We start from the raw sequence: 17664 nt of genomic DNA on the forward strand, positions 1-17664 counted from the left end.
TAAGTCAACTTAAATAAGTACTCAGACTGAATGAATCAAACGTGTGGGTGACAATATTAGCATATCACTTGTGAATGATATATTATCACTTGTGAATGATGCCCAGCTTGTGTGTGACTTTTTCATGTAGCCTAGCCCGTACGCCTATACGTTTTGATAAGGTTTGTATCACAACTAAAGTGCCCAAATATCTTCTTAAAATTAAGCACATTAATCCGCTTTACAACCGGTGTAGAGCCTAACTGGCATACATAGGCGGTGCGCAAGTTTCATGTTTGGGGATGATAATTTTCACCATAAAAATGCACCTTTATAATAAAGCATGACATGCATAATCACATTTGCGTTCACTTTTGAGAATGGTGTTTTCCCGTTAATTGATTGCATTTTGGAACATTCGCGCATATAGCCTACTGCCGTGTGCGCATTGCTGCGCTTTTAATGTGAAGAAATAGCCTAATAGTTGATCAACACTTTAAGCTAAACGTTCTGATCGGTTGCATCAGCCTCGTTGCTTTTAAAAGTTTTTTTGATGCTAGTGGTTGTATTAATTTGGGATCTATTGCATCCCACAACTGTCCCAGACTATGTTTGTAACATTTATTTCTCGCACAGAAGGACAAGTTGACCAATAGAATAGGTGCATTTTTCTACTATGGGGGATAGTAGATTGACACAGGCTAGTGCTTTTGCTGTTCGTTAGGCCTACTCATCTTGCTGGCTGACGAAAAGTAAATGTGGACAGTTCTTCCAACATCTTTATTATGCTCCTCGGAATTGGATAAGGACGCGTGCAGTTGCGTCCCTGACGTGTCTGTCTTCACTTGTAGCCTGTGAGAAGGACCTGAGATGCCTGTGAAAAGGACCCGATCACGTGATGGGAATTGGCTAATAAGAATTTAGATATCTGAGAGAGCCATGTGAATAATTATTATATTCAGCCCAAGGCCACTGGCCGCAAAAGGCATGGATTATTCTAGGGGGTCATTACGGCCACACAAAGGGGATGCTGCCGGGAAATTTGAGGCATTATCAAGTGCTTGTCAAATTGTGAGTGAGAGACTGATGAAGTATGTGCAGCCTGTGCAAAAAACAAAGCAGAGCTCATGCCTTTCATGTGACTTTTTTCAAATCATCATTAGTCGCATCATGCAGCATTTGAATGTATTAAAAACCAAAACATATAGCCCAACGTTTGTATCACAACTAAAGTTGCATAAGTAACTCTAAATTAAGCATATAGGAGGACCTGTTTCTTTGCTAACCACTCAACACAGAATAGCCGCATGTGCGCACTCCCTCAAATCGTTTGGAGAAAATATCCTTTCTATTTTATTCAGCTATGTTCAATTGTATTCTTCATACTATAAAATAATGCCACGGAATTCTAAGCAAATCTTGTCTGCTAAATAAACTAGTGTAGCCCACAGCCATATGGCATAGCCAGATCAGGGCCTAACATAAGGACAACTCAGAGTATGTTAATCTGAAATAGACTACATTTTATTCATATCATGTTTCTTTAGACCTGTGTAAAATAAATCATGGATTTATTGTGATGGTGTAGGCTATATTAAATGGATTTATTATACTTTTTAAATGTAGATGTTCCAAAGGTCTACATCAGTGGCTTGTAGGCTATACATGTAAGCCAGGTGATGCTAAATGTGTTTGTTAATTAAGGGTCAATTACCGTGAGACCGGCAGTTATTTGCTTGACAATCACCGGCTGACAGAATTTCATGACCGCCACAGCCCTAGTCACAGATACACCTTTCATATACTTTTTTGTAAAACAAAAAAAGGTAAGGTTTTTTTGCAACACGCAGCTTGCAAAACCCTATGACAAAACGTTTGCAGAGTGGCACAGCACATCAATGTCAGTTTGGGGTTGGTCGACTAATCAAAATGGCGGAATTAAGTAGGCGGGAGGCAGAAGCAACAAAAAGGTTTTCTGTCCAAGATGGTGGCTCTGCATGTGCTGAAAAACACTGCATTTTACTTAGCTAATAATTAAATAAATATGCATGTTTTCTGAAAGATACACACAGGTTTGGAGTGTGTGTAATTATCACAACTAACTAGGTATTCATTTTGTAGCTTAAGTAGCTATATTTGTAAAGTTCATGTTTACCAGGTTCGCTAGCTTACCAGTTAGCTAGCAATTAATAGGTAGCTGGCTAAAAGCACTAAATGGTGCATCTAACTACACTGAACAAAAATATAAACGCAACATGCCAAAGTTCATATAAGGAAATCAGCCCATTTAAATAAGTTCATTTGACCCTAATCTATGGATTTTACATGACTGGGAATAAAGAAAAAAGAAAAAAGTAGGGGCGTGGATCAGAAAAACAGTCAGTATCTGGTGTGACCACCATTTGCCTCATGCAGCACAGATCTCCTTCACATAGAGTTGATCAGGCTGTTGATTGTGGCCTGTGGAATGTTGTCCCACTCTTCAATGGTTGTGCAAAGTTGCTGGATATTGGCAGGAACTGGAACATGCTGTCGTACACGTTCATCCAGAGCATCCCAAACATTCTCAATGGGTGACATGTCTGGTGAGTATGCAGGCCATGGAAGAACTTGGACATTTTCAGCTTCCAGGAATTGTGTACAGATCCTTGCGACATTGGCCCATGCATTATCATGCTGAAACATCAGGTGATGGCGGAAGATGAATGGCACGACAATGGGCTTCAGGATCTCGTCATGGTATCTCTGTGCATTCAAATTAGCTTAGATAAAATCCAATCGTGTTCATTGTTTGTAGCTTATGCCTGCCCATACCATAACCCCACCGCCATCATGGGGCATTCTGTTCACAACGTTGACATCAGTAATCCGCTCGACCACACAAAGCTATACACACTGTCTGCCATCTGCCCGATACAGTTGAAACTGAGATTCATCTGTGAAGAGCACACTTCTCCAGTGTGCCAGTGACCATCGAAGGTGAGCATTTGTGCACTGAAGTCGGTTACGGCACCGAACTGCAGTCAGGTCAAGACTCTGGTGAGGACGATGAGCACGCAGATGAGCTTCCCTGAGACGGTTTCTGACGGTTTCTGCTGAAATTTTTTGGTTGTGCAAACCCACAGTTTCATCAGCTGTCTGGGTGGCTGGTCTCAGATGATCCTGTAGGTGAAAAAGCCGGATGTGGAGGTCTTGGGCTGTCGTGGTTACACGTGGTCAGCGGTTGTGAGGCAAGTTTAGACGTACTGCCAAATTCTCTAAAATGACGTTGGAGGTGGCTTATGGTAGAGAAATTAACATTCAATTCTCTGGCAACAGCTCTGGTGGACATTCCTGCAGTCAGCATGCAAATTGTACGCTCCCTTAACTTGAAACATCTGTGGCATTGTGTTGTGTGAAAAAACTGCACATTTTAGAGTGGCCTTTTATTGTCTCCGGCACAAGGGACTCTTGTGTAATGATCATGCTGTTTAATCAGCTTCTTGATATGCCACACCTGTCAGGTGGATGGATTATCTTGGCAAAGAAGAAAAAAAAGCTCACTAACAGGGATGTAAACAAATTTGTGCACAACATTTGAGAGAAATAAGCTTTTTGTGCGTATGTAACATTTCTGGGATCTTATTTCAACTCATGAAACATGGGACTAACACTTTACATGTTGCGTTGGTTTTATCTTTGGGTGTTTTAACTGAGCTTTGTGAGCTAATGTTAGTTAGCTTTGGCCAAACTTTTTAGCACTCTGCTTTTCTGGGGAGTCACCCTGTAGGAATTCCACGAGGCTCATCATTGAGTTGTTATGGATGGATCTCTTTCTCAGCTAACTCTGCCTTTCCTGCCTTCACATTAGCGCTGGTACCTACAACAGGTCTTGCACTCGTCTACATATGGCTCAGCCAATCACACTGCACATTCTAAACTACAGCTCATGAATATTTGTATCTTGCCCCAGTATCTCCTAAGTTTATTATATTTGCCACCTGTGCAGCGTTTCACTTATTTTTGGTGATAAGTAGCTCGCCTCCCAGTCGCTCAGCTATATATCAGTGTGCAGAAGTCTCTCTCAGTGGATTAAAGCAGCAGAGGCTATGAGTCATTCTACAACCACAACACAGATGACTAACACCTCAGAGTCAGGACCAGGGTCAGTCCAGTCCAGTCCAGGGCCGGCGTTGCCCTCTAATCCTTAGTGATGAGGCATAAGGATCAGATCTATCTCTGGACTGACTGGGCTCATAGTGGCACCATGCTATTGCTTCATACTCTAGAGACAGGTCTCTAGAGCTGTTTGCATGATCCTCAATCTCCTGGCTCCACTGCTCTCTCCCTGCCAAGATCCTGATGTGAGTAGGAGCCCAAGGACCAGGTGACTGTAGGTGGAGTCATGACTCTGTTGTTCTAGTAGTAATACATCTAATTAATAGCCACTGTAGATTAATGATTTAGTTTGAGATTCAGAGCTTCACATAGTATCCTGTATTTGACTGTGGACAGACACATGCAAATAAGTATTGTTAATGTTTCTTAGCAGCTGACTTGAGTGTGTGTCTGTGCGGGCAATGTGCGTGTAAGTGTGTGCACACGTGTAATAAATGCATACTAAATTGTAGTGTTTGTATGTTTCATTCCAGGTGGTGATAGGGGACAAAGTGGTCCTGAACCCAGTGAATGCTGGCCAGCCCCTTCATGCCAGCACCCATCAGCTAGTGGACAACCCAGGATGTAACGAGGTTAGACCCTCACCCTGTCTGCAGCTCCTCTCCTCTGTGTTTGATAGATGGCTGTGTGGGAGTATACTGTATGTAGAGTATTTATAGGAGTCTGTGTAGTGTGTACTGTTATTGGGCCCCTCCAACCATATCAGACAATACACCGTTGTGCCATGGTCCTCCACATTTGCATCAATTATTTCTAGGATTTGCATTTAGCTCTAGCCTACAGCTCATTCTGTGAGAATCGTGTGCTGCTCTATAGTTATAGGGTACCAGTGATAATGTGTTTCTGTTATTAAAGGATTAAACTGGTAATCCTGTGGAATCTCTTTTTGCCTGTTTTGTGTTTCAGGTGAACTCGGTCAACTGTAACACCAGCTGGAAGATCGTGCTGTTCATGAAATGGAGTGACAATCAGGAGATCATTCTAAAAGGGGTTGGTTTTTTCACAACTCTCAACCAATCAGGCCTGATTTTAACAGTTTTCTTTTCCATTGCCTTGATTTAGAACCTCATCCAATCAATATGAATGAGAAAATAATGGGTCAACGAACCTGGTATCGCAGTTGAAGACCAAACACTGTTAATTGTTATAGATAGCCAAGAAATCTAGCCCAAGGCAGAGTGACATTTCCCTAGCAGTCTCTATGGTAACAACCTTCCTGTCTGTTTGTTGCCAGGGTGACGTGGTGCGCCTGTTCCATGCGGAACAGGAGAAGTTCCTCACCTGTGACGACCACCGTAAAAAACAATATGTCTTCCTGCGCACCACCGGACGCCAGTCTGCTACCTCGGCAACAAGCAGCAAAGCCTTATGGGAGGTGGAGGTGAGGAGGAAGTGCACATAGAAATAGAATTCGTAGAAGGCCCCTCAGATCATGGCAATTTGACTGCTCCCTTGCAACTGCCAATTTATGCTCACTAAAAGTTAAATTTTGAGTTTAAAGTGTATATGGTCTGACAAGTTGTTAAAATGTGCATGTACACAACTCCAGTGTGAGAAATTACATGTGACTGACGCCTGTGTTTCTCCTCATCCTAGGTGGTGCAGCATGACCCGTGTCGAGGCGGAGCTGGCTACTGGAATAGTCTGTTCAGGTTCAAACACCTGGCCACTGGACACTACCTGGCTGCAGAGGTCAGTAACACTGCCTTTACAACACCCATGCACACACAGACACACCCTTGCAGTACCTACAACACAGGTCTAAATCATATTCGTCCTTAATTTTTAGCAGGGAAGTGATCTCTAGCTTGCTCAATATATGTGTGTACTGTTGTGTGTTTTCCAGGTGAACCCCGACTATGAGGAGGAGTGCTTGGAGTCCCGCTCCTCAGTAAGTCACATTGTCCTGTTCTGGTAGCAGTGGGCTCTGAAGGGTGTGGAGGGTGTGGAGGAATGATGAATACTGTGGATCATCTGAACCAGTCGTTCCCAGATACAGTGTTCTGCTGTGACCCAGTGTTTTCCTGTGACCCACTGAATGAACCAACCCAACGTCTTCAGTCACAACTCAACATCTTCAGTCACTGTTGACACAATGTGAAATGCCACATACCACTAGTGTGTCCCAGGAAACAATGATCATTGTAACTCTTCTAACTTGTTTACCTCAGCTTGAACCCCATGTCATAGTAAAGAGCACTTCCCCAATACCACCATTAGATGGCGGTGTCTGCATAGAGAAGTCTGATGGAACTAGTGTTGCCTGGCTACCCAAAGTCCTTGTTCTGGCCAAACGCTACGCCACGCCCACGGACGTTGGTTTTTTCTCCACAATGAGCCTGGATCTGAGTATCTTCCTGACGATTTCTAGAAAGCAAACATATTCTAACTGTTCTGATTGGTCCCAGAAACCAATGGGTCGGGCTAGAGCCAGAGCACATGTGGGTAAAGCCATAGAGTTTCTAGACCCAGAGGCGCAACGTCACAAGACTTCCGGAAACCTTTACCAAACAGACCAAGCAGACCAGGCCTGTGTTTGAGGTTTGAGAAGTCAATGAGTGAAAAGTGAAAAATTCTTCCTTAGTCGATAATTTTCTCGAAATCTAAAGGCACAACCTAGATTCGAGCCAATGTCTTAAGTAGTAGAACATCTTATTAGTCGAACGTCATGAAAGTGACAAATTGACACATTTTTATTTTAGTCAAAAACAACTTTATATTGAAGGAGTGCCTTTGATTTGACGGCCTGCACATGCGCAGTTCGGCGTGAGACGACCGTTAAACCCGATGACGTGTTTCTACGCATGAGCTTCGCTAGCCAACGTCGCCATGGCATCGCCTACAAGTGTGGTTGAGGAGTTCTATTGGAGAAGCAGTTTCTGCCTATTTTCATACTGTACTGTCATTGGCTTTGATACTCTGATTGGTTAGAGATGATCCAATCGCTGATTACTTTGTTTTGTACAACACCACTCATTTTGACGTCACTAAAAACGACTTCAACGATGGCAGTCTCAGACTGAGGTATGTGCGGAAGAATTCAGTTTGAGTCGTCAGGCAACTGTTACCTGCCTTTAGCCAACAGATGGCAGTCTACCACTAGGAATGATCTCAGTTGCACAATTGTCTCTACAAAACACTGGACTCTATAGCAAGCACTGACACACTAGTCGCATTAGTTTGCGTTTACACAGGCAACACAATTTGTATATTTTTTCACTAATTGGTCTGTTGACCAATCAGATTAGCTCTGAAAAAAAAGATCTGATGTGAAAAGATCTGATGTGATAGGTCAAAAGACCAATTAGTGGAAAAAATATCAGAATTGGGCTGCCTGTGTAAACGCAGCCTTTGTCAACACGTGGTTGGACAGGCTTGTATGACTAACAGAGCATGGAGCTGAGGGCTGTCTCCATGCCTGGAGGTCCATGTGTCTGTCCCTGGCTCTATGGGGATGGACATATACTGAAGCCGAGCCAAGTTATACTTCGCTGGCCTAGTTATGCATCCACCATATAGTTGCTTGATAGGATAACGTAAAAAGAAAATCTCCAAGCCAGAACAGTGCGGTTCGGGTCAATACCATAAAGTCAAAAGGGTAATACGTCACTAGACTATCATCCACTCAACAATAGTGATCATGTGAACACAGCAGAAGACCCAAACTAAGAAAGAGCTGCAGTTTAACCAGATAATTATACTACATTACTTATTACTCTAATTACTGAAATTAATATTTATAAATATTTGATGATATTTATGAGTAATAACACTGATTGATACTTCACAATACACTGAGATAAGAATAAATGTCTCTTTTGGCCTTTAGAACTTCATACTATTAGTAGGTCATGAGGTTTAGTGCAGTATATTGAATTAAGCCAATAGAGTTCTATTGGCATAAATTAGATTTAAAAAAATAGAAATTGGATCAAATCGATGCTCTCACATTGTGGTGAATGAAAAGATCCCTTTGAGTTGTGAGTCTCTTATCTTCTTCAGTCAGTTCCTGCCCAGGATTTGCTCTTTAGGTCATTGTCTAGGAATTTCACAGGAAGCTGACCAGTGTGTGTGTGTGTGACTTGACCTTTTAACATTTCTATTACTAAAACATAAGCCATATACACTGAGTATACCAAACATTAGGAACACCTTCCTAATATTGAGTTGCATCCCCCCCCCGTTTTGGCTCTCAGAACAGCCTCAGTTCGTTGGGGCATGGACTCTACAAGGTGTTGAAAGCATTCCACAGGGATGCTGACCCATGTTGACTCCAATGCTTCCCACGGTTGTGTCAAGTTGACTGGATGTCCTTTGGGTGGTTCTTGATACACACGGGAATCTGTTGAGCGTGAAAAACCCAGCAGCGTTGCAGTTCTTGACACAAACCGGTGCGCCTGGCTCCTACTACCATACCCCGTTCAAAGACACTTACATTTTTTGTCTTAACCATTCATCCTCTGAATGGCACACATACACAATCCATGTCTCAATTGTCTCAAGGCTTGAAAATCCTTCTTTAACCTGTCTCCTCACCTTCATCTACACTGATTTCAAGTTGATTTAACAAGTGACATCAATAAGGGATCATAGCTTTCACCTGGATTCACCTGGTTAGTCTATGTCATGGAAAGAGCAGGTGTTCTTAATGTTTTGTATACTCAGTGTATATTGATGGTCTATCAATTATTTTACTCTTCATAATCATTGATCCTGGTCTTCATGGCACATGTCAATGTGGTTTTGCAGTGATCTGACGAGACTGTTTTGTTGTCATGTTATCTCTCCAGTGATCTGATGAGACTGTTGTTTCCATGTTGCGTTTCCAGCTGGACTCTGAGCAGGTCGACCTCCGCGTCCGCCTCAGGAACCCCCAGGAGAAGGTCATGTACACCCTGGTGTCTGTCCCTGATGGCAATGACATCTCCTCAATTTTTGAGCTGGACCCTACCACTCTGAGAGGGGGGGACTCCCTGGTACCCAGGTAGGACTTTGAGCTGGACCCTACCACTGAGAGGGGGGACTTCCTGGTACCCAGGTAGGACTTTGAGCTGGACCCTACCACTCTGAGAGGTGGGGGACTCCCTGGTAGCCAGGTAGGAGTTTGTGCTGGACCATACCACTGAGAGAGGGGACTTCCTGGTACCCAGATAGGACTTTAGGGCCACATAGTCTGCCACTAAGCAGCCCCCGCAGCTCACATTGTGCAAAAATACCCTATTACTCATAATACTTTTAGAGGAATTTACAATTTTTCTAATAAGTAGCTTCTCTTTTTACTATGTCCATGAGAATTTGTCTATTTTAAAATACATCCTGTATTGTTGTGTCATGTGCAGAGGTGAGTGACCAGGCTGTATTTGTCAGGGTTGGGGTCAATTTGAATTGAACTCAGTCAATTCAGGAAGTAAACTGAAATTCCAATTCAATAAATGAAAGATTAGCTGATGACTGTGTGTCTGGAAAGTCCTAAAAAAACATAGTGACTAGGTAGCCCACTGTTGACGCAGATCAGATTCTAATGAACATGTTGCAATATGAAAAGTAAACAGTCATGTTTCTCCACCTGGAAATGGAGACACACACTCAAACACACATGTATACAGAACCAGTCAAAAGTTTGGACACACCTACTCATTCCAAGGTTTTTGTTTTTTAAAACTATTTTCTACATTGTAGAATAATAGTGAAGACATCAAAACTATGAAGGATCACATATGGAGTCATGTAGTAACCAAAAAACTGTTAAACAAATCAAAATATATTTATTCAAATAGCCACCCTTTGCCTTGATGACAGCTTTGCACAATTGGGTTGAGGTCAGGAGATTGTGGAGGCCAGGTCATCTGATGCAGCACTCCATCACTCTCCTTCTTTGTAAAATAGCCCTTACACAGCCTGGAGGTTTGTCGGGTCATTGTCCTATTGAAAACAAATGATTGTCCCACTAAGCCCAAACCAGATGGGATGGCATATTGCTGCAGAATGCTGTGGTAGCCATGCTGGTTAATATTGCCTTGAATTCTAAATAAATCACAGACAGTGTCACCAGCAAAGCACCCCCCCACCATAACACCTCCTCCTCCATGCTATACAGTGGGAAATACAGAGATCATCCGTTCACCCACACCACGTCTCACAAAGACACGGCGGTTGGAACCAAAAATCTCAAATTTGGACTCCAGACCAAAGGACAAATTTCCACCGGTCTAATGTCCATTGCTTGTGTTTCTTGGCCAAAGCTAGTCTATTCTTCTTTTTGGTGTCCTTTAGTAGTGGTTTCTTTGATGCAATTCAACCCATGAAGGCCTGATTCACACAGTCTCCTCTGAACAGTTGATGTTGAGATGTGTCTGTTACTTGAACTCTGTGAAGCATTTATTTGGGCTGCAATTTCTGAGGCTGGTAACTCTAATGAACTTAACCTCTGCAGCAGAGGTAACTCTGGGTCTTCCATTCCTGTGGCGGTCCTCATGAGAGCCAGTTTCATCATAGCGCTTGATGGTTTTTGCGACTGCACTTGAAGAAACTTTAAACGTTTTTGAAATGTTCCATATTGACTGACCTTCATGTCTTAAAGTAATGATGGACTGTCTTTTCTCTTTGCTTATTTGAGTTGTTTTTGCCATAATATGGACTTGATCTTTTACTAAATAGGGCTATCTTCTGTATACCCCCCCACACCTTGTCACAACACAACTGATTGGTTCAAACGCATTAAGAAGGAAATAAATTCCACAAATTAACTTTTAAGAAGGCACACCTGTTAATTGAAATGCATTCCAGGTGACTACCTCATGAAGCTGGTTGAGAGAATGCCAAGAGTGTGCAAAGCTGTCATCAAGGCAAAGGGTGGGTATTTGAAGAATCTGAAAGATAAAATATATTTTGATTTGTTAAACACTTTATGGGTTACTACATGATTCCATATGTGTTATTTCATAGTTTTGATGTCTTCACTATTATTCTACAATGTAAAAAATAGAAACAATAAATACAAACCCTTGAATGAGTAGGCTGTGTCCAAACTTTTGACTGGTAGTGTGTGTGTGTATATGTATGTATATATATATATATATATATATATATATATATATATATATATATATCATATACACACACAGTGAGGGAAAAAGTATTTGATCCCCTACTGATTTTGACGTTTGCCCACTGACAGCGAAATGAGTCAGTCTATAATTTTAATGGTAGGTTTATTTGAACAGTGAGAGACAGAATAACAACAACAAAATCCAGAAAAAACGCATGTCAAAAATGTTATAAATTGATTTGCATTTTAATGGGGAAATAAGTATTTGACCCCTCTCAATCAGAAAGATTTCTGGCTCCCAGGTGTCTTTTATACACACTCTTAAAGGGAGTGCTCCTAATCTCAGTTTGTTACCTGTATAAAAGACACCTGTCCACAGAAGCAATCAATCAATCAGATTCCAAACTCTCCACCATGGCCAAGACCAAAGAGCTCTCCAAGGATGTCAGGAACAAGATTGTAGACCTACACAAGGCTGGAATGGGCTACAAGACCATCGCCAAGCAGCTTGGTGAGAAGGTGACAATAGTTGGTGCGATTATTCGCAAATGGAAGAAACACAAAAGAACTGTCAATCTCCCTCGGCCTGGGGCTCCATGCAAGATCTCACCTCGTGGAGTTGCAATGATCATGAGAATGGTGAGGAATCAGCCCAGAACTACACAGGAGGATCTTGTCAATGATCTCAAGGCAGCTGGGACCATAGTCACAAGAAAACAATTGGTAACACACTACGCCGTGAAGGACTGAAATCCTGCAGCGCCCGCAAGGTCCCCCTGCTCAAGAAAGCACATATACATGCCCGTCTGAAGTTTGCCAATGAACATCTGAATGATTCAGAGGAGAACTGGGTGAAAGTGTTGTGGTCATATGAGACCAAAATGGAGCTCTTTGGCATCAACTCAACTCGCTGTGTTTGGAGGAGGAGGAATGCTGCCTATGAGCCCAAGAACACCATCCCCACAGTCAAACATGGAGGTGGAAACATTATGCTTTGGGGGTGTTTTTCTGCTAAGGGGACAGGACAACTTCACCGCATCAAAGGGACGATGGACAGGGCCATGTACCGTCAAATCTTGGGTGAGAACCTCCTTCCCTCAGCCAGGGCATTGAAAATGGGTCGTGGATGGGTATTCCAGCATGACAATGACCCAAAACACATGGCCAAGGCAACAAAGGAGTGGCTCAAGAAGAGGCACATTAAGGTCCTGGAGTGGCCTAGCCAGTCTCCAGACCTTAATTCCATAGACATTCTGTGGAGGGAGCTGAAGGTTCGAGTTGCCAAATGTCAGCCTCGAAATAATATTATTATTATTAATGACTTGGAGAAGATCTGCAAAAAGGAATGGGACAAAATCCCTCCTGAGATGTGTGCAAACCTGGTGGCCAACTACAAGAAACGTCTGACCTCTGTGATTGCCAACAAGGGTTTTGCCACCAAGTACTAGGTCATGTTTTGCAGAGGGGTCAAATACTTATTTCCCTCATTAAAATGCAAATCAATTTATAAAAAATTTTACATGTGTTTTTCTGAATTTTCTGTCTCTCACTGTTCAAATAAACCTACCATTAAAATTATAGACTGATCATTTCTTTGTCAGTGGGCAAACGTACAAAATCAGCAGGGGATCAAATACTTTTTTCCCTCACTGTATATATACACTGCTCAAAAAAATAAAGGGAACACTTAAACAACACAATATAACTCCAAGTCAATCACACTTCTGTGAAATCAAACTGTCCACTTAGGAAGCAACACTGATTGACAATACATTTCACATGCTGTTGTGCAAATGGAATAGACAACAGGTGGAAATTATAGGCAATTAGCAAGACACCCCCAATGAAAGGAGTGGTTTGCAGGTGGTGACCACAGACCACTTCTCAGTTCCTATGCTTCCTGGCTGATGTTTTGGTCACTTTTGAATGCTGGCGGTGCTTTCACTCTAGTGGTAGCATGAGACGGAGTCTACAACCCACACAAGTGGCTCAGGTAGTGCAGCTCATCCAGGATGGCACATCAATGCGAGCTGTGGCAAGTAGGTTTGCTGTGTCTGTCAGCGTAGTGTCCAGAGCATGGAGGCGCTACCAGGAGACAGGCCAGTACATCAGGAGACGTGGAGGAGGCCGTAGGAGGGCAACAACCCAGCAGCAGGACTGCTACCTCCGCCTTTGTGCAAGGAGGAGCAGGAGGAGCACTGCCAGAGCCCTGCAAAATGACCTCCAGCAGGCCACAAATGTGCATGTGTCTGCTCAAACGGTCAGAAACAGACTCCATGAGGGTGGTATGAGGGCCCGACGTCCACAGGTGGGGGTTGTGCTTACAGCCCAACACCGTGCAGGATGTTTGGCATTTGCCAGAGAACACCAAGATTGGCATATTCGCCACTGGCGCCCTGTGCTCTTCACAGATGAAAGCAGGTTCACACTGAGCACATGTGACAGACGTAGCAGAGTCTGGAGACGCCGTGGAGAACGTTCTGCTGCCTGCAACATCCTCCAGCATGACCGGTTTGGCGGTGGGTCAGTCATGGTGTGGGGTGGCATTTCTTTGGAGGGTGCCGCTCAGCCCTCCATGTGCTCGCCAGAGGTAGCCTGACTGCCATTAGGTACCGAGATGAGATCCTCAGACCCCTTGTGAGACCATATGCTGGTGCGGTTGGCCCTGGGTTCCTCCTAATGCAAGACAATGCTAGACCTCATGTGGCTGGAGTGTGTCAGCAGTTCCTGCAAGAGGAAGGCTTTGATGCTATGGACTGGCCCGCCCGTTCCCCAGACCTGAATCCAATTGAGCACATCTGGGACATCATGTCTCGCTCCATCCACCAACGCCACGTTGCACCACAGACTGTCCATGAGTTGGCGGATGCTTTAGTCCAGGTCTGGGAGGAGATCCCTCAGGAGACCATCCGCCACCTCATCAGGAACATGCCCAGGCGTTGTAGGGAGGTCATACAGGCACGTGGAGGCCACACACACTACTGAGCCTCATTTTGACTTGTTTTAAGGACATTACATAAAAGTTGGATCAGCCTGTAGTGTGGTTTTCCACTTTAATTTTGAGGGTGACTCCAAATCCAGACCTCCATGGGTTGATACATTTGATTTCCATTGATAATTTTTGTGTGATTTTGTTGTCAGCACATATATATGTGTGTATATATGTATATGTGTGTCTGATAATGAACAAACACCACACAAATCTAAAGATTGTTTATATATATATATATATAAAATCTTTAGATTTGTGTGGTGTTTGTTCGTTATCAGACACATTTAGTTGATTTAAAGTGGAATTCCCCCATTAAAAGACCTTTCTGTTCTCACTTTAAGTGGAAAGGGTGAGTGGGCTGGGTTAGGGTCATGCTGTCTTCAGTATCGGTTGACATAGGACAGGTGTGAGTCTGTGTTTTGGAGAGGGTAGGGAGAGTTTCCTTCATGGGAGAGTAGGTGAGGGAGTTTTTATGAGGTCATGAAGCAATAAAGCGTGTGCGTGTGCATGTGCGCGTCTGTGTCTTGTTTTTGTCTTCCAAGCTGACTGTACAGTAGGGAGGGTTTGACTTGCAGTAGCCAGTGTTAGTTACTCTTTCATGTTGGTTGTGAGGGTGCAAGGACTGGTGACTTTGATGAAGGAGAAGATGAGGATGATTCACACAGACTAGACTGACTCTAGACTGACTTACTGCAAGCCCTGTTTCTGTTTCTTACGTACTATAGGCTGCCTACTCAATTGTGTGGTTTTATTTTTGTTGAGTTTTATACAGATACTGTAAGATGTTGTTTGGTTTACAGTAACGACTATTATTATGATATCCCTCCCTGTACTGGAATGCATCAGAAAATATAAATGTTTCAGTATTTAATCAGAGGCACACGTCTGTTCCACTGTTTGGTATGGCACTGCTTAGTATGTGCTATAGTGGGCCTTGCCCAATAATGACATTCATTCTTGACTCACAATACTCATATTCTGTGTGTGTGTTTGCTTGCTTGCCCAGGAACTCGTACGTGAGGCTCAGACACTTGTGCACAAACACATGGGTCCACAGCACCAACCACCCCATCGACAAGGAGGAGGAGAAACCTGTCATGTTACGTGTGAGTGACAGCTCAACCAGCCAATCCCCATTAAGACCAGACAGTTTGAGACCTTACCAATAGTCTGTCAAACTCTTTAACTACATTATATCATGTTTTCTGTGTGTCCCACTTAAATCAGTCCAACCCAAAAATTGCTAAATAATATAATAATACCCTCACATTAGATCTGACCACCAGATGCACTAATGAATAATTTTCTATTTGTAAGTTTTACTTACTAGAATTAACCACATTTTACAATCCTAATTCACTCATCAGTTTCTCTCTATGTTGTTATTTTTAGATCGGCACATCTGCACTGAAAGAAGACAAAGAGGCGTTTGCCATCGTACCCGTCTCGCCCGCTGAAGTCAGAGACCTGGACTTTGCCAACGATGCCAGTAAAGTGTTGGCGTCCATCGCAGGCAAACTGGAGAAGGGCACCATCACTCAGAATGAGAGGAGGTACACGGCAGCCATTTTGGTGCTCACTATGTGTTTTTTACCTCGTCAATGTAGGACCAAACCTTACCAGAATGTAATGTCCTTGGAACTCTTGGTGTCAACATGGCACCCATTAAGAATTCTAAATCTCAAAGAAAGTTTGCCGAAATCTGCGATATCTATTGTTGTGCCTCTTCCTGTGTATGACTTCTTGTTCCTGTGTGTCCTACAGGGCGGTGACCAAGCTTTTGGAGGACCTGGTGTTCTTCGTGGTGGACATCCCCAACAACGGCCAGGATGTTTTGGAAATCATGGTCAACAAGCCCAACAGAGAGAGACAGAAACTCATGAGGGAACAGAACATCCTCAAACAGGTAGAGAACAATGTCATTCATAAGGGACAACTAGAACTTCCACAGACTGAAGGGGTGAAAAAGGCTCAGGCCGGCTACTTAATTCCTTTTCAATGTAGATCCATTATGAAGCAAACTCCTTTGTCTTCTATTAACCTCTGTTGAAGTTCAACAAAAGTTCAACAACGTACAGTGGAGAAAAAAAGTATTTAGTCAGCCACAAATTGTGCAAATTATCCCACTTAAAAAGATGAGAGAGGCCTGTAATTTTCATCATAGGTACACGTCAACTATGACAGACAAATTCAGAAAAAAAATCCAGAAAATCACGTTGTAGGAATTCTAATGAATTTATTTGCAAATTATGGTGGAAAATAAGTATTTGGTCAATAACAAAAGTTTCTCAATACTTTGTTATATACCCTTTGTTGGCAATGACACAGGTCAAACGTTTTCTGTAAGTCTTCACAAGGTTTTCACACACTGTTGCTGGTATTTTGGCCCATTCCTCCATGCAGATCTCCTCTAGAGCAGTGATGTTTTGGGGCTGTCGCTGGGCAACACGGACTTTCAACTCCCCTCCAAAGATTTTCTATGGGGTTGAGATCTGGAGACTGGCTAGGCCACTCCAGGACCTTGAAATGCTTCTTACGAAGCCATTCCTTCGTTGCCCAGGCGGTGTGTTTGGGATCATTGTCATGCTGAAAGACCCAGCCACGTTTCATCTTCAATGCCCTTGCTGATGGAAGGAGGTTTTCACTCAAAATCTCACGATACATGGCCCCATTCATTCTTTCCTTTACACGGATCAGTCGTCCTGGTCCCTTTGCAGAAAAACAGCCCCAAAGCATGATGTTTCCACCCCCCATGCTTCAGAGTAGGTATGGTGTTCTTTGGATGCAACTCAGCATTCTTTGTCCTCCAAACACGACGAGTTGAGATTTTACCAAAAAGTTCTATTTTGGTTTCATCTGACCATATGACATTCTCCCAATCCTCTTCTGGATCATCCAAATGCACTCTAGCAAACTTCAGACGGGCCTGGACATGTACTGGCTTAAGCAGGGGGACACGTCTGGCACTGCAGGATTTGAGTCCCTGGCGGCGTAGTGTGTTACTGATGGTAGGCTTTGTTACTTTGGTCCCAGCTCTCTGCAGGTCATTCACTAGGTCCCCCCGTGTGGTTCTGGGATTTTTGCTCACCGTTCTTGTGATCATTTTGAGCCCACGGGGTGAGATCTTGCGTGGAGCCCCAGATCGAGGGAGATTATCAGTGGTCTTGTATGTCTTCCATTTCCTAATAATTGCTCCCACAGTTGATTTCTTCAAACCAAGCTGCTTACCTATTGCAGATTCAGTCTTCACAGCCTGGTGCAGGTCTACAATTTTGTTTCTGGTGTCCTTTGACAGCTCTTTGGTCTTGGCCATAGTGGAGTTTGGAGTGTGACTGTTTGAGGTTGTGGACAGGTGTCTTTTATACTGATAACAAGTTCAAACAGGTGCCATTAATACAGGTAACGAGTGGAAGACAGAGGAGCCTCTTAAAGAAGAAGTTACAGGTCTGTGAGAGCCAGAAATCTTGCTTGTTTGCATTTTACATTT

The 17664-nt window shown here is 43.3% G+C and overlaps 1 protein-coding gene across 3 annotated transcripts in view; it reads left to right on the forward strand.

Moving 5' to 3' along the window:
• Positions 1–17664, forward strand: part of LOC121575199 (inositol 1,4,5-trisphosphate receptor type 1) — a 147428-nt gene that overhangs the window by 47241 nt on the left and 82523 nt on the right. For 2 of the 3 annotated variants that reach the window (XM_045222859.1, XM_045222860.1), the window contains exons 6-14: positions 4611–4709; positions 5044–5127; positions 5372–5518; positions 5734–5829; positions 5984–6028; positions 8967–9121; positions 15184–15283; positions 15570–15730; positions 15942–16083. In XM_045222859.1, the coding sequence (XP_045078794.1) occupies positions 4611–4709; positions 5044–5127; positions 5372–5518; positions 5734–5829; positions 5984–6028; positions 8967–9121; positions 15184–15283; positions 15570–15730; positions 15942–16083 (1029 nt within the window). Of the gene's footprint in view, positions 1–4610; positions 4710–5043; positions 5128–5371; positions 5519–5733; positions 5830–5983; positions 6029–8966; positions 9122–14454; positions 15284–15569; positions 15731–15941; positions 16084–17664 lie in introns of those variants that run through there. The other variant, XM_045222858.1, reaches the window with a different exon arrangement.

Source organism: Coregonus clupeaformis, chromosome 10 (genome assembly GCF_020615455.1).
Source record: "Coregonus clupeaformis isolate EN_2021a chromosome 10, ASM2061545v1, whole genome shotgun sequence".
NCBI lineage: Eukaryota > Metazoa > Chordata > Actinopteri > Salmoniformes > Salmonidae > Coregonus > Coregonus clupeaformis.